The sequence below is a fragment of the Falco punctatus genome (assembly GCF_963210335.1).
Source record: "Falco punctatus genome assembly, chromosome: 1".
NCBI lineage: Eukaryota > Metazoa > Chordata > Aves > Falconiformes > Falconidae > Falco > Falco punctatus.
Window position 1 is genome coordinate 51,966,610 of NC_137580.1, and position 20,305 is coordinate 51,986,914.

General features: G+C 35.7%; 1 protein-coding gene across 1 annotated transcript in view; it reads left to right on the forward strand.

The window, feature by feature from the left end:
• The window catches only part of STX18 (syntaxin 18), a 70,424-nt gene that overhangs the window by 22,700 nt on the left and 27,419 nt on the right, over positions 1 to 20,305 (forward strand). Inside the window, exon 2 of the mRNA XM_080381716.1 lies at positions 13,405 to 13,472. Coding sequence (XP_080237842.1) covers positions 13,405 to 13,472 — 68 coding nt within the window. The remainder of the gene's footprint in view (positions 1 to 13,404; positions 13,473 to 20,305) is intronic.

The following is a 20,305-nucleotide window of genomic DNA, read 5'->3' on the forward strand; positions in this document are numbered from 1 at the left end:
CCTATGAAAACTCTTAACATCTTTGAAATGTTCATGTGCCACAAGGTGTTGAAAACCTGACGTTGCCCGTAAAATACACCTTAAAAAATTGGGGGTGGGGGGTGAAGCAGTCCCCATTTTATTCTTTCTAGCAGATTGTGCCAAGTAAAGTCAGAACTCCAGTTCATTTTTCAAAATAGTGTTTTAATGGATTTTGTCTTCGGAAGCTTTTCTGATTCATCAGTTTACCAAATAAGCACAGTCTCTTTCCTCCCACTGGTAGTTAACATGATCTTATCTCAGTGTATTTAAGGTGATGGGTTACTGAAGTGTGCTCTCACTACAAAGTGCTTGTGAACATAAATCTGTCATGTGTTTCATAATCTTGCTTCTTAAGATTGTCTCACGGCTTGCTGGGTGCTCAGTTGTATTTATAGTCACTTGATAATTTCAAAATGGAGACTGTGTTGCTTTCTTGAGCAGCCTTGGAAATAACACCATAGTTTTCAGCCCTTTCTTTTTGGAGGCCCTTTGGACTTGACTACTGGCTGAAACCTTAGACTTGATGCAGCAGTATACAGTGGTGGTACGTCTCAGTACCGATGCCGTTTCCTTTTATTTCAGCCAACCCTTTTCTTTCCTCTTGTGTGTGTGTGTGTGTGTGCTAAGTATTTGCCTTAGGTTTTTTTGGTTTGTTTCTGTGTTCTCTCCCTATTTGCACACTACATATTTTCTTTTCTGTGGATGCATACCATCAAAAAGGTACCCACTATATAAAGTTGCTGGTTCCTATGAGTTTGAGGTTTTATAGAGACAGAGATAGTGCTTTGACAATTTGACATTGCGGAGAGAGGTAGCCTATTACAGTAAATAGGTGAATTAGCTAGAAGACAGGAATGGACTGTTGTATTTTCAGGTATCTTGTATTGCCTTGGAAAGTTCACTTCACTGAGTCTCTTCATTCTCATTTGTATGGGGAGGCCAAGCTTTCTTACGTCCATGTGAGCCTTGAGTTTGACTGAGTCTCCTAGTTCATTCTCCTTTATGGACAGGGATAAGAGGAGGAGGCCAAGACCAGAAGCTTCTATCTCCTGAACACTTCAAATTTGGTACTCTGGCTTATGAATGATTACTGTCTTTTTAGAAACTTCTGGCTTTTAAGCACCTTAATTTTCTTTCTTCCTCTTTTTCAGTTATATATCTGTCATTGTATAATAGAATAATTTGGTTTAGAGTATAGAATTCAGAGTTTAGCTTTGTAGTGGTAAATAAGGTTAAATTTTTTTTTTTTTTTCTGATATGGTCTGATAATTTCCTATTGATATCATTGGGGAGACTCTAGAAGAAGACCTTGTATGCAGGTGATGTAATAGCTGGAAGTGCCATGTAATAGTTTGTCATAATACATATGGGAATTAGGGAAATGATCTGTTAGGTTGTATTTCTTTTGATAAACATTCCTTCTACTAGATACTCACATCTTTTTCACAACTTCTGTTAAATTTATGTGGCTGTTACAGGTGTTCCCACAGGAAACTATTTGAATCTATTGTGATGTGAAGAATTTTCTAGGTTTTTAGGCTATGATTTTTATTTTGATGTTATATTGTGAAGCATATCAGTGTTTCCTCATGAACTTCAAGTTCTTTTCCTTGCTTTTTGAAAATATGGCAGACACTGATGCTCTTTTAGCTCTTGCTTAACTGAGCTATAAATATTTAATTATTTTAATCTTGAAGTTCTTTATGTGTTACCAGTTTTTGAGGGTCTGCATGCAGGAATGTTTCATGCAACCTAGTAAATACTCTTAGTCTATAGGAAACACTGTTTTTTTTCTGAACACAATGTCATTTTTTTAGCTATGCTGTCATACAAAAATGTTTCCCGGTTTTTGCTTTTTTTCTCCTCTGCTATTCCCAGACTTTCTATATGAAAAACTCACATATTTTGTGTGCTGTCGTCTTGTTGGCCTCACAATGTCGTAACAGTTTCTCATGACTGCTCTTATCGTTAAAAATGTTTCTTACATTTAACGTCAGGTTCTTTAATCTGAAAAGTCTTTAACTTTTATCTTACTGACTGACATCTATCTTGAGTAAAATTAAAATATGCAGAAATCTGAATGCTTTGTTCAAAACACTTAAGTGAGTATGATTAAGTTGTAAGAAGTAGCCCATCAAGTAAAATCTTATGACTGCATACAAAGCTGTCTGAATTAAAAAACCAGAAACTCAACTTTCATTTGCAATAGCTGTGTTCTGATTTTCATTAAATAAATTATGTTTTACTCTTGTTTAAACTCAAGATTAATTTCTATGGTTACAGCAGATATAAATCTCTAGATTGCTTTTAAAAGGGATTGTTTATTCAGAACAGGACTGACAGTCTCTCCTTAAGAGAACCTATTACTTAATTTTATTTTTCTAAGTTTAAATGCTTAAAAATATTTGTAATGATACCCCAAAGGCATCATAAAAATGTAAAAATAATTATATTCTAAAATTACCAAAATTACAGGAAATGGACATTTAAAAAATCTTACTGAGATTCATGGCTGAGAAAAAGTGAGAAAGGAAAAGTGCCTTTACTTTACAACTTAATTCTTGTTAGGAGTTTTTGCTTTCAGTGATTAAAAATATACTTTTGAATTGGCAGCATTACTCAGATGCGAAAGAATAGCATTGATTTCCCTTTTAATAACAGCTAAAGCTTACTGCTCCCAAATTCTGAAAGCACTTTCTCGGGAGAAATTTCTACGTGACTATCTACTTGGATTTTTTCAAGTAGAAATTATTCTCGGCCATGATTGGAGGGGACACCAGTTTTTTCACAGGCCAAATCAGTTGGCAGATAACCCTAGGTAGATCAAAACCAACACGAACAGCATGTTGTGGTAAACAAATGCAGGGGTCCAGAGACACTTTTTCATGCCACATCATATGTTACCTTGGGAAGCGAATGGTTATTTGGTAAACTTACTAGAAATATGAAAGATCAATGTACTGTAGGGGAAGGATTTTTCTCAGACATTACGGCTGGACTTTGGTAATATCAGAAGATTCTGGAGTGGGGGCAAGGTAAGGTGCTTTTGTTCTCAGCGATGCTTTTAGGCCAGCTTATGCTCTGATGAACTTCTAGCCCTTCCTGTAGTAGTTGAGAACCTGATGTGCTTTGCCTTGATTCCATTCTGTAAGACACTTACGTTCCTTACAAAGGGGCAGGGTGGGGGGAATGAGATAATATTAGCAAACTGGATTTCAGACTCTGTTAGTATCCGTGTCTGGTCCAAGAGTTATTAAAGGGATTATAATTTTTTTTTGCTACTGTTGTTTTCCTCACCTCAGTTTAGCCAAAATTTTTGCTGTTATAAGGAATAATGGAGAAGAGTTATTCTTCTTGGGGGTGGAGGAAGGAACTTTTTGTTTTGTTATGCTTCCTAGGTGCTGTAATAGAAGAATAGTAGCTTGCTCAGAAAATGCAGCAAAGCAGTCTATTTGAAGTGGGTTGGAATGGAAGAGGTCCGTGTGTCCGATCAAGAAACTCTGTCTAGATTTACCTAAGATGTGAATAGCCTCTATCAGTGCATCATTCTGGATTAGATTTAAGGACTTAGAGTGACCAGAGCCCAGCAAGTTCCTAAGGTGTAGGGCAAATGATCCAGGTCTTGGGGTTTCCTGTTAAATGAGGAGGAGGAGAACAAAAAAAAAGAGGGGTGGGGGCTTTGTCTTAATTTTTCTGCCAAAACCATAAAGCACTTGGATGAAAATCTTAATGTGTTCAGATTTGACTTCGTTCCAGTATATTTATTTATTTGCTTGTGTGCCTGATCTGTATGTGTTCCTTACATAAGGAATCATAAATTTCTCATTTTCAGCTGGGTGTTTTCTTGGTCCAGTTTAGTGTTTTAGTGAAGGAGAAACTTATTTGGCATAAGTGCTAGAGCAACCACTAAAGTAATGTTTCATCTATGTAATTCAAATGAAGGTGTTGAAAGATAATGACGGGATTTTTGTGCTAAGAACACTGTTACACCAATGACAAAAGTCCAGAAAAAATAGACACGGAAGCAGAATGATGCTTGTCCCCATGAATCATATTTGACAGAGCATTAGGATTTTGAGACAGTGCTGTGCCAGTTCGTGCTGCATCATGTATAGGTGTATTAGTATAAATACACCGAAATGTAGAACTCTGAATGAGAAAGGCTTGGCAGAGGAATGAGGGACTGCCACGTCCAGGCCGGCTGCGGCTTCAGCAGAAAGCTCGTCAGCACAGCTGGTGCCCCGTGATGGCTTCTGCTGAAGCAGATTCGATGTAGTCCCAGAGTAAAGCACACTTAACTCTCTCTGAATTGCACTGCAAACGCTTGGATTCTGAATTTCATACTGATGGTCAGATAAAGTAACCTTTTGTTACTGTGTATCTGTTAAATGAGACTGGAAATCTATACTGTAAAGCATCTATGAGTCAAGAAAACATAGTGCTAAATGAGTTCAGACTATGAGAATGAGGGACAAACAAAATACGTCTTACAGAAAGACACAAGCAAGGTTGAATGCAGTCACCAAAAGGCTGTAAATGGAGCGTTTTGAACAGCAATGGTAAAGGCCAATTACTGCAAATATGTATTTTGGCCAATTTACTTTTATCTCTCAACCAAAACATTCCCCACAATTGTTGTGGGTTTTGTACTTTAGACAGTGAGGTTTTGGATGACTGTGTGAAAGTATAAACGTTAAAGAAAGTTATGATTAGAGTTGGACAATAAACAAGAAAAAGGGAAATAGTAAGTTTTACTAAAATCAGATGTTGCTTGCTTTTTTTTTTGTTCAAAGTATTTGTTGCCACAGAGAATAAATGAAGACTGGTTACTAAAAACATTTAGCGTGACATTACATTGTAGAAAGCCTACTGTTAATTTTTTCTGGGGGTCACTTCATGTTGTTGTTGACTCCACATACTATTTTCAGAGTATTTAGCTGTGCTTCTGTATGTGCAGGTATCAAACCAGTGTGTTCCCCCAAGATCTAAGAAAATAGTGACAAAATTAATGCAAATACCTTCATCTTTAATTCTACGTGTATTGCAGTTTTCTGGTTCAGAATTGAAATTCAGTGTTTATAAGTATATGTCCTGTAAAGTCAGATTTTTTTAAAAAAATATTTATAAATGCTTGAAATACAAAGCATTAAAATGATTTTAAGAATATACAATATGCTTTAGGATGATCTCAATCTTAAAAAAAAACCCTTACATAGCTTCAGAGTAATTTTTCTGTACAGTTGGAGTTTGTTATCAGTACCATACACATTTTTAAAAAATACAACAACCCCACACCCAAATAACACCCCAGTAAACCTTCATCCAGTGATAATACTGAGTAGTTTCAGTCTTCACTGTGGTCAGTGGGGAACTGGAGCTTTCGAGCTCTTAGGTTTTACATTTGCTTTACTTCTATCAGATTGTGTCACAAAATTCCAAAAATAATCTCTTCATCATGCAGTTGACCAAATCTTACACTAACTGTGGATTATTTTTAAGGAAAGCATGGTAAGATGAAATGTGAAGCTTTTAGGCTGATAGTGAGTTATTTACAACCAAATTTTCCACTTAGTGTAATAAACAGTGAATAAAAAATGAAAACAACCAAGTGCAGATCTAAAGTGCACTTTAGAGGTTATTTCCAATGTGAACTGACAGTAGCAAAAATCAATGAGACACAGTTTTTGAGCCATTGGTAGTATTTACAAATATATGCTAATTAAAACCCAAAAAGTATTTAATTTAAAGGCAAATTATTTTTTTCTTTATGGTGCAAGACAGTGATTTTTTTACTGTTTCCTTTCTGCCAGTTTGATATTAAGTAACAGGAAACATTTTCTGCTCCAGACAGTTAGGAAATCACTTTTGCTTCTTAATGAAGTTTAGAGGTTTCTTAATTGGTTTCTTAATGATCACCAAATACTGCCAGTGGTATTCTGCAAACAGGTTTATCTTCCAATATCCCATAATGGCTAATACAAATTTTTGCAGTGATTCCTTAAAATTTTACTTTGGTTTTAGAAAAAAATATCGTTTTTTTTAAATTAGAAAAATACAGCTAATATTACACATTTTATTTTTAAAATCTTTTGCAAGTTTTGAACTATCTTTATCCTGAAGAGTCAAAATGCCTCAGTCTTAATTTTCATGGCTTTTAATTCAATTGAATCAATTTTTAAATTCTCCCATTTTATTAATACAACACCTCCATTCTTAGTTATATTAATTCCTTTGCTCTGAATGCAAGACTACTAATAAATTGCAATTAAAATGCTTCCTTGCCCGTTGCTGCTGCTGTAACATACACGCTGATGTAAAGCAGAAACTGAACAAAGTCACAATTTTCCTGAGATTAGAGGTAGCCAGGCTGGCTGTCTCCTGGACTCCTGCTACCCGCTTCCAGTGTCAGGCCACCCCCATGCCACAGTTTAGATATTATTTGCTCCTTTGCGTCTCAGATTACAAGAGCAATTGATCTGTGTGACCTATTTTAGAAACTTTCACGTTTGCTGGGGAAACCTAAACCAAATGTATGCCCTCAAGAGACAAATCAGCTGAAAACTGGACAGTTGACGTTTGGAGGCAGCCACAGCTCCTCTGCAATGAATTCTGGTAGGACAGCACCACCTCATGGCCTACTAAGAAGTCACCATCCACACCCTTCTAAATAACACTTTTCACACTATTAAATTCAGAGCCGAAGATCCAGCTCTGAATTTAATCTTTGGTTTAACTTAGTTGGTTTGATCTTTGTTGCTCATCACTGTATTGGAGAATTATAAAATTTTGTCTTCAGAAGGTTCCAGTTTCTGAATTGTAGAATCTGGGTAAGAGTATTTTAAAGACCAAAACCTTGTCTGTTCTTAGGCAACATCCTGCAGGAGTCTGTGCAAATTCAATGGGCTGACAGTGTTTAAAATATAACCTAGAAGGAAGCTGTGTGGGACCTGGCCTTTCATGCGTTGTGTTTTTAAAAGTTCATAATCTTATGTAATCAAAGGTAGTTCGTAGTGGGAAACCTGTCCATAGGAGCTATTTCTGCATCAAAACTTTTCTAACTAGTGTTTCCAAACTGTAATAGTTTGGGTAAGAGCCCAAGCTCTTGGTTTTAAAATTTATTTAATATAAATCAAGGTTTTGTTTATAGTGTTTATTGTTTGAGTTTTCTTTCAGATTTCTCAAAATGCTTGCCTTCATTACATGCATTAACTGTGGAAAATTTCCTTTTATTTTTTTTTAAATAGTTTAGACATTGGAAACTTTTTTTTGTAATAATAACAAGTTTATGTCCTTACACCAATTACTGTACCTCCTCGTAGTATTGGGACCGTATTTTTTTGGTCAGAAACATGCAGTCCCTGTACATCACCTAATGTCTTAGTGAAATTCTTAATTTCTTCTGAAATAGGCAGTGGAAATGTTTGGGTTGACTGCTTGGAATCAAAAATATGATAGGTGTCTAGATATTAATATTATAACAATCTTAAACTTTCTGCTGTTTGCAGAGGGGGTTGTAGAATGTAGTTATCTTTGTGTATATGTAGATGGAATCTATTTAGGGAAGACATTTGTAGATGAGGCTTTTTGGACATACTGAAAAATCAAATGTAAAACTTTTTTCTTTGTTTTTAATTTTATGGTTAATAAGACACTTCCATCAGCTGTGCTTGTCAGTGCTGCTGAATCAACAGTAAATGCCATGTCTCTTAAAACTTTTGCAAGAGCCTTTCTGTGATGTTTTGGTTTTAAGTATTTTTAAAGTGTCCTTTAAAGTACATCTTCTAAAAATTGAGAATGACTATGTAGTGCAAAGTGTAACAGTCAATTTTATAAGGTAGTATATAGTTACTTATTGTTCGGGTAGAAGAGTAAACTTGGTAAAATGCTACATTTGTTCAATGAAAATGATTATTCAGCACTGTGGAGTTCTCTCTACAATATGTCACGGGAACCTACTCCAATCGTTTTAATCGTAAACAATGCTGCTGCTTCTTGCAGTGGGTTAAACGTATGCAAATTGGAACCTACTGTTTCATGAGTGATCAATTCTTTGTTGGGAGTGGAGAGAAATGCTCTATGTATTGCTAAGATACTGAAGAAAACGTAGTGTCTTCATTCAGAAGTATATGCATCTTTTGAAGGTGCTGCTTTGGAGGGAATGCTTTCCTGTTTCTCTTCTTATTTAAAAATATAGTGTGCTCCAAAATTCTAAGAAAAATTTTTAAATAGAGGAACATCTACCATTTCTAGTGAAGGCCCCAAGTATAAATAGAGCTGTGCATGCCACCTGTGGTAGCAGATGGCAGCCATTCACAGCTTCCTTTTATGTTGGACCTGCATTATATGCAATATTTGCTTTTATGTTTTAATAAGAGTTGTTTAAAAAAATCTACAGTGGCAAAAAACCCCAAATACATGCATTAAAGAGGTAGTCTACATTGAAGAAACTTTGTGAAGTGCAAACTGGAACCTAAAGTAACTCAAAAAACCTTAGATTACAGGCTTTAATGTGAATTTATAGTTTTTTACTTATGTGATGCTGACACTTTTGTTGCCACCCAGTGGAAAACTGCTGCAGCTTCACTTAAGAGAATAAATTGCTTTTTCATGATCAGAGCTACACTTGGCAATTTTAAAATAACATCTGGAGTCTCTAGCTTCATTACCTGAGCTTAGGAGGTTATCATGTCAAGTTTCTTAAGTTGTAACTAAATATACCTCCTTTCATGGCAGATGTATCTTTTAGGAAGTTCCCTACTGGTGCTATCCAGCTTCTGCTCTCTCTTGTGCTGATACAGGAATTTGTGGAGCTGAAATGAAAGCAACTGATTTTTTATATTTGTTCTTAAGCATTATTAACCCCTATTTCCAGAAGAGTAATGTGAAAAATAAAAAAGTAATTTCAGTGTTCTGGTGTGTGGCATTGACCCTCAAGGGAGTGCCAGTGGGAAAGGGAAGAGAAGAGGAAGAGCCTGGAGTTTCCTAAGTAGTTTTCATCATCAGAAAGAATGTAACTTTCTGTATTCTGGTAGTGAACAGAAGCTTGAGAACATGCCATCAGTATAACGATATAACATATGTTGGCAATATTGGGAGGAAGGTTATTTTTTTCCCCATGATTCTCATAAACATGTCAGTTATATCAGGAAATTCAGTAGTGTTCTTCCCCATAAGGTACGTTTAGTCTTAATGTAGTGCAAGAGTGTTGTAACTGTGAAGGGCATTTCTCTAAGCCTTCTTATCCCATCAGGGGAAAAAAAAAAAAAAAAAGGGGAAATAATTTCATCATTTCAGGGTTGAAAGAGAGGCTTATTTCTCAACTCCAGACTTTCAGAGAAGAAAGCTGATTTCCAGAGGCAGGAGAATGGGGACCATGACAAGAGGCCAATACTCAGATGTGTTTGTGCTTCATCTTCAAATTGCTCTCATCTATCCTTTTGACAACTGTCTCAACTGGTAGTATAATTGTTTTGAAAACAGGCATATACAGTAGATAGGAAGTTGCAGTTATGATGGATGGGTAAACGCAGTGGAACAAATAGATATGCTGAAATGCAAGTAGGTTTTAAAGTTATTCTAGGTCTGCTTGAAAGACTAATTAGAAAAGATACAAAAAAATTAGGTCAGAGGCAGTAAAAAGCAGTGGGGAGAGAGAAACTGACTGACCAATAAAACTGTTGCAGAAGGGAAGGCTTTGTATAGATAAAGTCAGGTTTGGGAAAATTCACAAGTTAACTAATGGTATTAAAAATCCCCAACGTTAAAATATGCTTTAGCTATGTAAATAAAAAGAGGGTTAGCAAAAAAGTGGTTTTGTCATGCAGCTGGAGTGTAGATTAGGAGTAGTTTAGGCATGGTCTCCAGGCTAAATTAATAAGCAAAAAGTCATGGACCAGCAGGGTAAAAGCAAGGTACATACTGGGAACCAGAGCTTGGAATTGGAAATTTGTACAAAGTCTTAGAACTGTAATGCAGTCATATTGTGATTTTCAGATAGCCTGTGGGTTGAGTTCAGACACAGCAGATTTGGGAAAGCTCAGGTTCTGAAGGCAGCTGTTTTTAATGAAAATGCATTGAATTGAAGATGGTACCATTTGATCAGAGGGAAGCAAATGTATTGACTATAATTAAGTCAGCAGAGGGAAACTAATAGTGACATCAGCAATGTTTCTGTGTTGAAAAAAGTATTGGGCTGAAGATTGCTTAATAGTGAAATTACTTTTTGCATTCCCCAAAATAAGCACAATACTAAACAAGGTAAGTTTTCAAATTAATTCCAGGGTAAGATGGATTGGTAAAATTTACTGATGAGGGGATACTGAGAGGCAGAAGGAGGAGCATGATATGTTACAGCAAGTGCTGAATGACTCTGGGGTCTGGAAGTTGTGGAGAGAATAAAGAAATTAAGCAGAAGAATGGGTATTTAGAACCAAAACAAAGAATAAGCTTGAAACTAACCAATGAAAATGGTGGAAGAAAAGATATTTCCAGCTGAGTTACAAAGTAACTAACACCAGCGAATACCCTTCTAGTCATCTGCATTGGAAAAGGATGGATGTAAACTGGAGCAACTGCAAAGTTATGGGTTAGGCAACTTCAGAACTATCTTGTGAGAAGAAACTAAAAGCTTGGGGTCATTTGTTTGGGGCTACAGAGGTTAGAGAGAGATAGGGTTGTTGATGGAAAACTGAAACACATGCAGGGAAGCAGAGCTGTAAAGGGAAAGAACTACTTTGAAGCAAGAACAGATGGCTAAAAGTTGTTAATCAGTAAACCTGGAAATTTGATGGTTCTTACTCATAATAAGAGCAGTAGGATTATAATAAAACCATGCATTTGGAATAGGGAGATGCTTTATTGCCTTTAGGCTGGAACTTAATAACTTTGCAGAGTATGTGGTGTGCCTCTGATAACCTCAGAATAATTGCAGGTTGATGACCCTAGAGATATCTTCGAGATTTATATTTGTATGATCAGGGATATCTCCTGTCTGCAGAAGCTTAAGCATTGTACCAAAAAAAATACTTTAAAAATAAAATTCACATTCTTTTTAATGCTATTGAGACCTAATTAAAAAAAAATGTTTAATTTTGTTGATATGGTGATGACAAATTGAATTCAAAGCTATGCCAGTAGTACATGGTAAGAAAAGGCAAAAGAGAAATAGCAGTAGTGCAGGATTGCAGAAGATGCTGTTAGAATTTGAGGGGAAAGTAGGACAAGAAGTCTCACTTCTGATGCAAATCTTGGGAACTAAGAGCTTGATGCGAGTATGGGCATAATGGTGTCATTCTAAATTCATGAACATAGCTTTACAAATGAAGGAGAGGCAAAGTGGGGTCACTGCAATTCAAATACATGATGACAATTTTAGCCTAAATAGAATGCTCTTTGTGACTAGATGAATTAATTACTGTAAGACAGTGTTCTTGCTTGTCATTCTGATTCTTTCTGCTTGTTAATCACTCCTAAATTGTAGCTATTGCAGTAATATTAAGATTTATTACTTATAAAATTTTGCTAATCTATTTTCTAGTTTAGTGTTTGTTGACAAATTAATGTAGATGTTTTCAAATGAGTTTCTTATTTTACATTGCTACTCTTTGTCCTCTGTAGTACTTTCTTTCTGCTTATTAAGTGTTATTGTTCTACTGAAACACTGTATGACTGTTTTAAATGTTTTGCTTTCATAGTCAGGCTTGATTTACGTATTCAGCAAATCTCATGACATACCCAATCTGAGCTGAGAAAGAGATCACTATACAAAAAATAAGTTCCAGTGGTCATGAGAAGGAACATCTGTAGAATAGTTTAGCTTACCCTTTGTGCCTCATTGATCCTGTAGTGATTTCAGTGTTTCCCTTCTTACTGCATATGATGGTGCTAACATACATTAGGAAACTTCGTATATATTGGTGGTACTAACATAACTCTGTTTGCTATGAATGGGATGAAATTTCCCTTGCTGTTAATCCCATGGAAAACTTGAAACATGAAAACTGGGAAAATTCTTATCCAGTACAATGAATTGTAGTAAAATGAAAGAGCAAATAACAATAAGGAAATTTATTTGCACAAGGAAACGCTTATTTTCAGTTGTACAGATCACTGCAGTCTTACTAAGTATGTTTTTTCCCCCTCCTATTTTTTTCTAAGAGATGCTGATCTTTTGAAAAAAATAATTGGGGGAATTAATCTTCTATTTATCCAAAGTATTCTGTGTTCTTTCTCTGTGGTTTTTTTGTTTGTTTAATTACAAGGAACATTTGCATGAAAATAGGATTTTAAGACTTGAACAGCTTCTGATGCTTTTTCCCAGATACATGGAGTAAACCATTTACTGTATTTGTAAACTAAAACAACTGTTGTTTTGTAAAATTCCATGCATGCTTTTTTTACACTGAATTATTAATCAATATTTCACAATATGCTTTAGAAAGGTTCTCCCTCCCTCCCCTTTGAAAATATATACCACTAATGTACATAATTCTCCCCCTTCCTCCTCCCTCCCATCATGTCTCCTTCAAGACCTGCTAAGGAAGTCATATTGGTAATCATCTCATTTCTGTGGCCAGTTAAACTAGATTTCTGCAGTTCTTCTAGTCTCTGAAATAAGCAGCGTCTTATGCTACACCAGATCTTTTAGATCAGACTAACGTTTGCAAAAGTTCTTTCAGATTTTCAGGAGTTTTTTCATCTTTTTCAAAGGATCTTTGTAAAGACTTTTAATAAGGAAAGTCAAGTGGATTTATAGTAAAATGTATGTAATGTGAAGTAGAAATCTAGAAACAGAAATTTGGTAGGGATGTATGCTGTGGCAAAACTTACTAATGATTATCAGATGATAGAGGTACTACTTTAGTTTGGGCACAAACTGATCATTCTGTTATGGCAAAAATAGAAAAGAGAGGGATAGCATCTTGCTCTACAAGTTCTGACAACTGAACTTGAGTATTTGTTTCAGTAAAATGTTTTAAACTTTCTTGCATGATCTTCTAAAATGAATTAGTTTTCTAAAGTGTACATTAGGTTCTGGATTTCCAGTTTAGATAATGTTTTGTGTTGTTATTATCATGTTTAATATTTTTAATGTTTGATATTGTAGTTATATTTAGTGTTTAGTTTATGCTTTTTGGATAGAAGATGTATTTTTACTACTTTTGTCTGAATTGTACCTTCATACAGCAGATCTTTTTAGCTTATTTTTATGCATTGACTGCTTGCAAGAAGTGAAAATTGTAATACAAAAGAGCAAATTTTATAATTCTAATTACAGAATAAATAATTTTACAAATTCATGTTTCAAGTGTGTAATACTGAACTTTAAACTTAAAAGTAATCAGTTATCAGACTGAAGTTTAATTATGATTTCTATTCTTTTAGATTTCTCATATTGGAAAGCTGAAAGATTTTCTTCTGCAACACCGAAAGGACTACATTAATGCTTACAGGTAAGTGTGCATTGTGTTTAAATAGATTTATTTATTTTCAGATTTAGAAAGTGAACCGATTAAAATTTTATAGGTATAATGACTAATAATAAAACATAGATTGCTTATTAATTGGCTTACTGTAAGCTACTTAAGATGAAGAATAGTGCTGTCACAAAAAGAAAATGGTCCTACACAAAAGGAGACTCAGAATTTGAAGATTTCTGGCTCTTAGGTGTGCGTTCTGAAACAAAACAACCTGGCAGTCTTGAGTCCAGCACCTTTTAAGGACCTGCAGAGTAGGTGTCTGAACTGGTTCCTGAGACAGCAGGATAATAGTTTCAATGATCCAGGTTTTCCCTTTCACTCTGTGACATAAAACCTACCTGTTAACAGTAAGTATACAGTCAGTAGCATCAGTAGGTCCTAGAGGAGAATGATGCAAACTTCAGGTTCTGGAGTGTGAACTGCAGACATGAAAAGTGTGAAGGACACCTTTGAGAACATGTTGCCAGGGGACAGCAGCACAGGACCTGCTTTTCTGTGACAGAAACTGTAGGCTTCAGTCCTGGTAGCTGTTATTGTACGGAGAAAGTTTTGATTTTCTTCAGCCATTAAGAAACATTCAAAACTGCTGTATCTGCTTACTTGCTGATAGCTTTAGTAGTAGGATTTTTAGAAGATTAAAACAAGTTTACAGGTTGGTGTTTGAAAGGAAAAATAAGAGTATCTTATGATCTGCAGATTTAACTTTCTTCACAAATTATTAAAGTTATTCTAAGATCTAAATGTTACTGCAACTTGTATTTTGGTGGACTGAGTACAAACAATCAGTTTGAGAAATGGAAAACTTGCTTTTTAATGAAGCTCTTGTTATGTGCAAACTTAGTAGTCGTATTAGAGGTTGCACAGTATTTAATTCCAGAAGTAGAAAATACTTCATAGAAACTAACTTTTTAGCTAATTAACCATTTAACTAACTTTGCTGTTGTAAATAGAAGCTTAACAGTTCCAGTTTATTTCATATTGTAGGAATGGTTTTGTGACACACTTACGACTGCTATAAATATTTATTTGAAAAAAATAGATATCCTGTCTGCACAGTGCAGACCCCACAACATCTAACTAATCATTCCTTTTCTTCCTTCTTAGTCTATAGGTATATCTAAGATAAATGAACAGTGCGAAATAATGTACATAGTGAGTGCTGTCTTTCAGGGAAGTATATTTGTGTGGGGAAATGTGCTCCCCAAAACTGCCTGGCCTTCGTCACACTGCCATTTGAAACAGGTTGATCTGCCACCCTGTTTATGCATAGGGAAAGAGATGTTCTCCAGGGTTTTGGGATGGCATTTTATTTTGAGATTGGTGGTTCAAAACCAAAACTTTTAAAATTCCAACCAGGTGAAAAATTGGAAGAATGCACAGTGTGTACAATAGAGACTGAAACCCAATTGGTATGCGTTAAAGAACTGGGATACAATCTTTATAAAGATGCAAAGCATCCACTTCAAAGAGCATGTCAGCAAGTTGTTCTTGATCTGATAAAGGTGGATCACAGTGGCAACAACTAAATGTCTTTTTCTCACACTCACCTGAGAAGCACACAACCCACTTTTTTTGAGGGGCTAGGCGAGTGAGGTATATTCAAATGAAACTGTGCAGGTAAGCTTTCCCTTTTAAAGGATCTTCTGAAACCTCACGATTTCCTGTGTTGTATTTCTGCAGTCCCTCAACATAACTGCGGGACTGCATGGGGTGAGTCCTCCCTGTCTGCATTCCGATTCTGCCACAGCCCTGCCTAAAGCTAAGCTGTTGCTATGACCAAGGTAGAGAAAATGCAGTCTAAAGTCATCTTGGTTGAAGACGCTGAGTCCCAAGTCAATTTAATGCCTTTCTGCAAAAGGCCTCAGAGATACCAAGCAGGAGTGTTATCCAGACAGATATCCACCCAGGAGAAGACAATAGGAACAGATGAGCCATCTGCTCTTCCTTAGGCTCGGTCAATATTGGAGGAACAGCCTTTCTGAGAAACAACTTCTAGGCCTGGAAGGGTCTGTCACAGTACTAGCAGTACTGTCTAATCAGTGATGTCAAAATGCGTCCCAAAGTAAGTTGTCAGAAGACTTCTGGCACCTTTTTTTTGTCTCCTTGAGATTTTAAAAGCAACACTTTGTTTCAAAAATGAAACAACAAAATCAAAAGATTTTGGCATGTAAGGCCGTGAGAGCTATTCACAGTCAGTGCCAGTGAAAATGAAGCTCGAGGGTGTCGGTGTCAATTCTGTGTGGAAGGTGTACGAGGAGCTGCTTTTCCGAGCAGGAGCAGTGTTACACCTACGTGTTGGGCCTAGCACTGCTTTTCAGTTCCTGTTGGAATAGGTCATGAACACCACTAGGTGGAGCCACCAATTTAATACTGAAATAACTGTTTGCTGTGTGAAAACTTCAGGGGACTGCACAGGCTGAGAAACTGCAAATAATTTCAGTAAGAGCAAATAGTAGCGGTTAAATTTTGGGTACTATTTGTGTGCATAAAATTGAAGTGATAAGTGGAGTAAAAATTTGTCCAAACTATTTTGGTTTCTGAAAGTTTTTAATGTTCTTTTTGTAAAGTCTGTTTTAAGCACTTACCATGGTAATCTCAGTGATTTTTCACCACCCTACACCTCAGTTATTAACTAAGGAGAGGAAAAAAATTATAAATTTCTTTTATTAAACAGTAAAATAATACTCCAGATCTCTCATGTGACTGCAGATGATCCTGTTGTTAAATTTAAAATAGATAGTACTGTCAAATTCCATACTAGATTGCTTTTACTGGCCTACTTTGTGGGTGCAAAGAGGATCATAGCATCTATGTTGTCAGTCTTACAGCCTTAGCAAATGCCTCACTCATTGAAGACAGCAGTTTTAATAACTTTTCGATAGTTAAGCTATGGGGAAATTTTTTAAACAATTTAATACAAAAAGGCTGTACTAGAATTTATGTAGGACGTTTAATTTTGTTCATTAAATTTGACTGCTCTTTATTTTGTTAATCCTGCTATTTGTTTTTCCAACTATAGCACCATGTGTTGGTAAGACTCAGCTTTTGAGTTATCAAGTTGAATTATTGTATGCCTTTTAAAACTTCTTCATAGTGTGCTACACACAGGCTCTTGATTGCTTCTTTGACCTTACTTTTGCAGACTATAAATTCTTTAATAATAGAATTTTTATTTTTAGCATGCATAAAATACCCTGCTACAGAGGGTATGTCTTTAATTCATTTTTAGAGGAAGATTTTTAGCAATGAGTAACGACAACTAGAGGAAGAGTTAATTGGAACAAAGGCCCTGACCCATTTTATCAAACTTTAAATATTTGACCGAAATACCTAAATTGAGTCCAAAAAGCTCAAGAATTAGTAATTGCTTATTTACCTTCTTTCTTCTTGATTTGACTGTTAGCTCTAAAATATGTGAATGGCAAAACGTATGAAACTAGTGATGCAGCAATCTAAGCCTGCTGACTTACAGGCCATTGCACCTTCATTCGGTCCTGTTTATCAGGATTCATTTGCTTTCTCACACCAATTTTCAGTTTTCTGTGAGAAGGAACTTTTCTGGTTTGTCTTCTTGCCTGTTTTATTCTGTCTACCATGATTCTTTCCTCTGGATAGAACTTCTGAGAGCTTCAGAGATGTGCTATCATCTTCCACTGACAGCATGAGTTGTGATGGAAAGAAACACGAAACCAACCTGTTAGAAGACTGATTTAGAGGGACGCATCTAGAAGCTCCTTATTCAGACTTCTTTCCAAATGTATGGTTGTTTCTTTTCATTTGGCTTCAAAATTGGGGGTTGTACTGGCAATAATAGTGACAACTTGGGCTTTCTCTGTGACACACGTTTTAAGGAAAAACAATAAACAATGAAAACTTGAATGACTAGCAAAGACATGTTGTTATTGGTTACACCTACTAAGGGAAGGACCATTAACTTTATATGCATTATTGCTTTTATTTAACATTAGAGCCTTGTCTTAAAGAAAAGCAACTTAATTTTAATTATATTCTTGCTGGCTTCGTATACACATTTCAAACCTAATGAAGGCCTTTGGGTGTCATACTTATGATCAGTGAACACAGTCAGTGGCAGGGTACTTTATAAGAAACATGTAGCTAAATCGTGGGACCCTGCATCATCACTGTCCCTGTTGATAGTAGCCCTCTGAGCTGTTGTTAACTGCAGTCTCTCTCCAAGAATCTTTGGAGAGAAGTAAAACTCAACAGTCAAGAAATGCTTTAGGACATCTCAGAGCATTTGAAAATGAATTAGTTTTTATTGCAAAATGCTCTGACAATACTGTAAAACAGCAACAGTAAACAGTATTTGGATATTTGTTCATATCTGGTTTATGCTTTATCTCAAGGACTTCTTTACCAACTTGTTCAAGTAGGCTTATTAAGCTTCATAATGGTGTTCAGAAAGCATATATGGGGTGTAGTCCTTCAGGCAATGTGTAAGAAAAATAACCGAGGACTTCTTAGAACTGATGAACTTAAAGATAAGCTTACTAGATAATTACAAAAGTAATCTTCAATTGATGAATCAATATGGTAAACACCAGATATTTATATATTAGGAAATTATCCCTGCTAAATTATCACCTTTAAGGACTTTCCTAGCAATGTTGCATTTGGCTAACTAACTTTAGTGAGTTAGTGATGAATAATACCTTAAAAAAATAAAACAAGGCAAAAGAAAAATATAAAGCCCGTTCCTGACTCTATATAATATAAAGTCTGAATATCAGATTCTTCTCTCATAAGTGATATGCTAAGACTTTATTGGCTTTACTGGAATAATTTCTTATATGTTGGCATAGAAGAAGAATGGATAGTACTTTTCCTTTTTTCAGTTCTGTAGATACTTACCTGTGAGGGTAGGTGGCTATTTCTTTTGTCTGCCTTTGGCCATAAACTGTTTCCAGCAGAACAAGTTGGTCACTCTTCCTGGAAAGAAGGCAAAGACTCTTGATTCCTGAAGATGTAACAAGATGTGGGTGCTTTTTTTATTTTTACTTATTAAGCAGACTATGATCATTCCTTTCAGATGAGAATTGTTACTTACCTTCCCATTTTTAGTGTATGATTGCTACACATTCTATATATTCTTCTTCTTAGTCAGTTTGCTATAATGCATTCCTGCATTGCTTTCTGCACTGCACTGTGTGAGATCCTATCTTCAGTCTTTGGTTGTTTCGTCTGTGAACAGCTTCTGCCTTTGCCTTTCATCATTGGTTCCTTCATGTTTTTGCTTATTGAACCACCAAGGTAGTTTGTACGTTTCTGTTAAATGAAGTTCAAGGAACTAGCTGTAGTGCCCTGACACTTGGGGATTTAAAATGGTCCTCTTGGGATTCCTCCACAGCCTCTAGTTTCTCTGAAGGATCTTTCAAGGTTTAGAAAGTTTAAAGACCAGTAGTTATTCCTACTGCTTTAAGCAGACATTGGAAAGGAATTGAGAGAATTCTAGATTTTGACCACAGAACACTTAAAAGGAAAATCTTTGAAAGACCTTTCCCTTTCCATCTGGGGTTATTAGACATGTAATTTATTGTCTTTTGCAACTGCAGAGATACTTGTGTAGTTCATCAGTGTAGTGTAGGTTGGTTCTGAGTAGAAATAATGTTTTTTCCCCAGGAAATGCTGGATGGGTGGCTTCTGTGTTCATCACATGTTTCTGTGGTCCTGTGCTGTTAAGTGTTTATAAACATTTCATATATTGTTTATTGCAAATGATATATTTAGAAAAAAATTGTAACAAATTATCTTTGTCTTAAAAAAGAATGTCGATGCCCAGTAGTTATGCCTCTTGCCCTAGCATTTGTCTACCTAGTAAAGCTGATGTGAGGTAGCAGTAAATCAGTTATGTTTGTCACCTAATAGAAAATCATTGAATGATTGCCCCATCTTTTGTGGAGTGTTCCTTTGGCTTAACCAATAAAAGAAAAGAAGTAGCCATTAAAGGACTCTAAAAAGTGTCTTGCCGGGTCCCATACAGTGCCGGAATGCTTTCTTGCCTTGATTTAATTGCTTTTTTACAAGAAGCAAGGCTTTCTTTGTTGTACTAAGAGAGTAAAACATGTAGATGGTCTGTAAGGACTTTCTTCATGGAGGAGTGTGTAGTATTTTCTTGTTCTCCAGGGAATTCTTTTCAAATTATTTCTCTTCTTTTTTGATTATACTAAGTTCATATATCACTTTTTAGAAATACTAGTTCTTCATAGTAGCATTCTGGAATTTCTCAGCAATATTTTACAAAACAAAATACTAATTCAGGTATGCCTGTACTGCCTGTTCTAGTAGCTGAAGCTTCTCCACAGACTTAAAAAAAATCTGTTTAAATATTTTGTGGAATGTTCTGTCATTTGAGTAGACAAGTTGTTACCTTGGATTTGTCAGACAGCATTTGGATGGAAAAAGGCAGTAAATAAAAACACACAAAACATAATAAAACATGTTTAAATCTTGCTGTTAAATAAGAAGTAAAATAATTTAAATCATACTAGATGCCCAAGGGGAAGAACTTTTAAAATGTCTGCTGTGTTTACAACTAAGATTATGCATACATGTACATACATGCATATACCTACACACTTGTGTGTGTGAGCGTTTATGTATATATTTGTAAGGCAGTATCTGCAGGTGGTAAGTTGGGCACATCTCTGCTAAAACAGTACATATCAGTCTTTTAGAACTGATTTATTTCAGCTTATTGCTTCTCTCTCTTTTGTAATACGTTGTTGGAGGCAAATGAAGTTTTTCTGCTTGATCTGCTATCTTTTATTGAATCAGTAAGCAGAAAG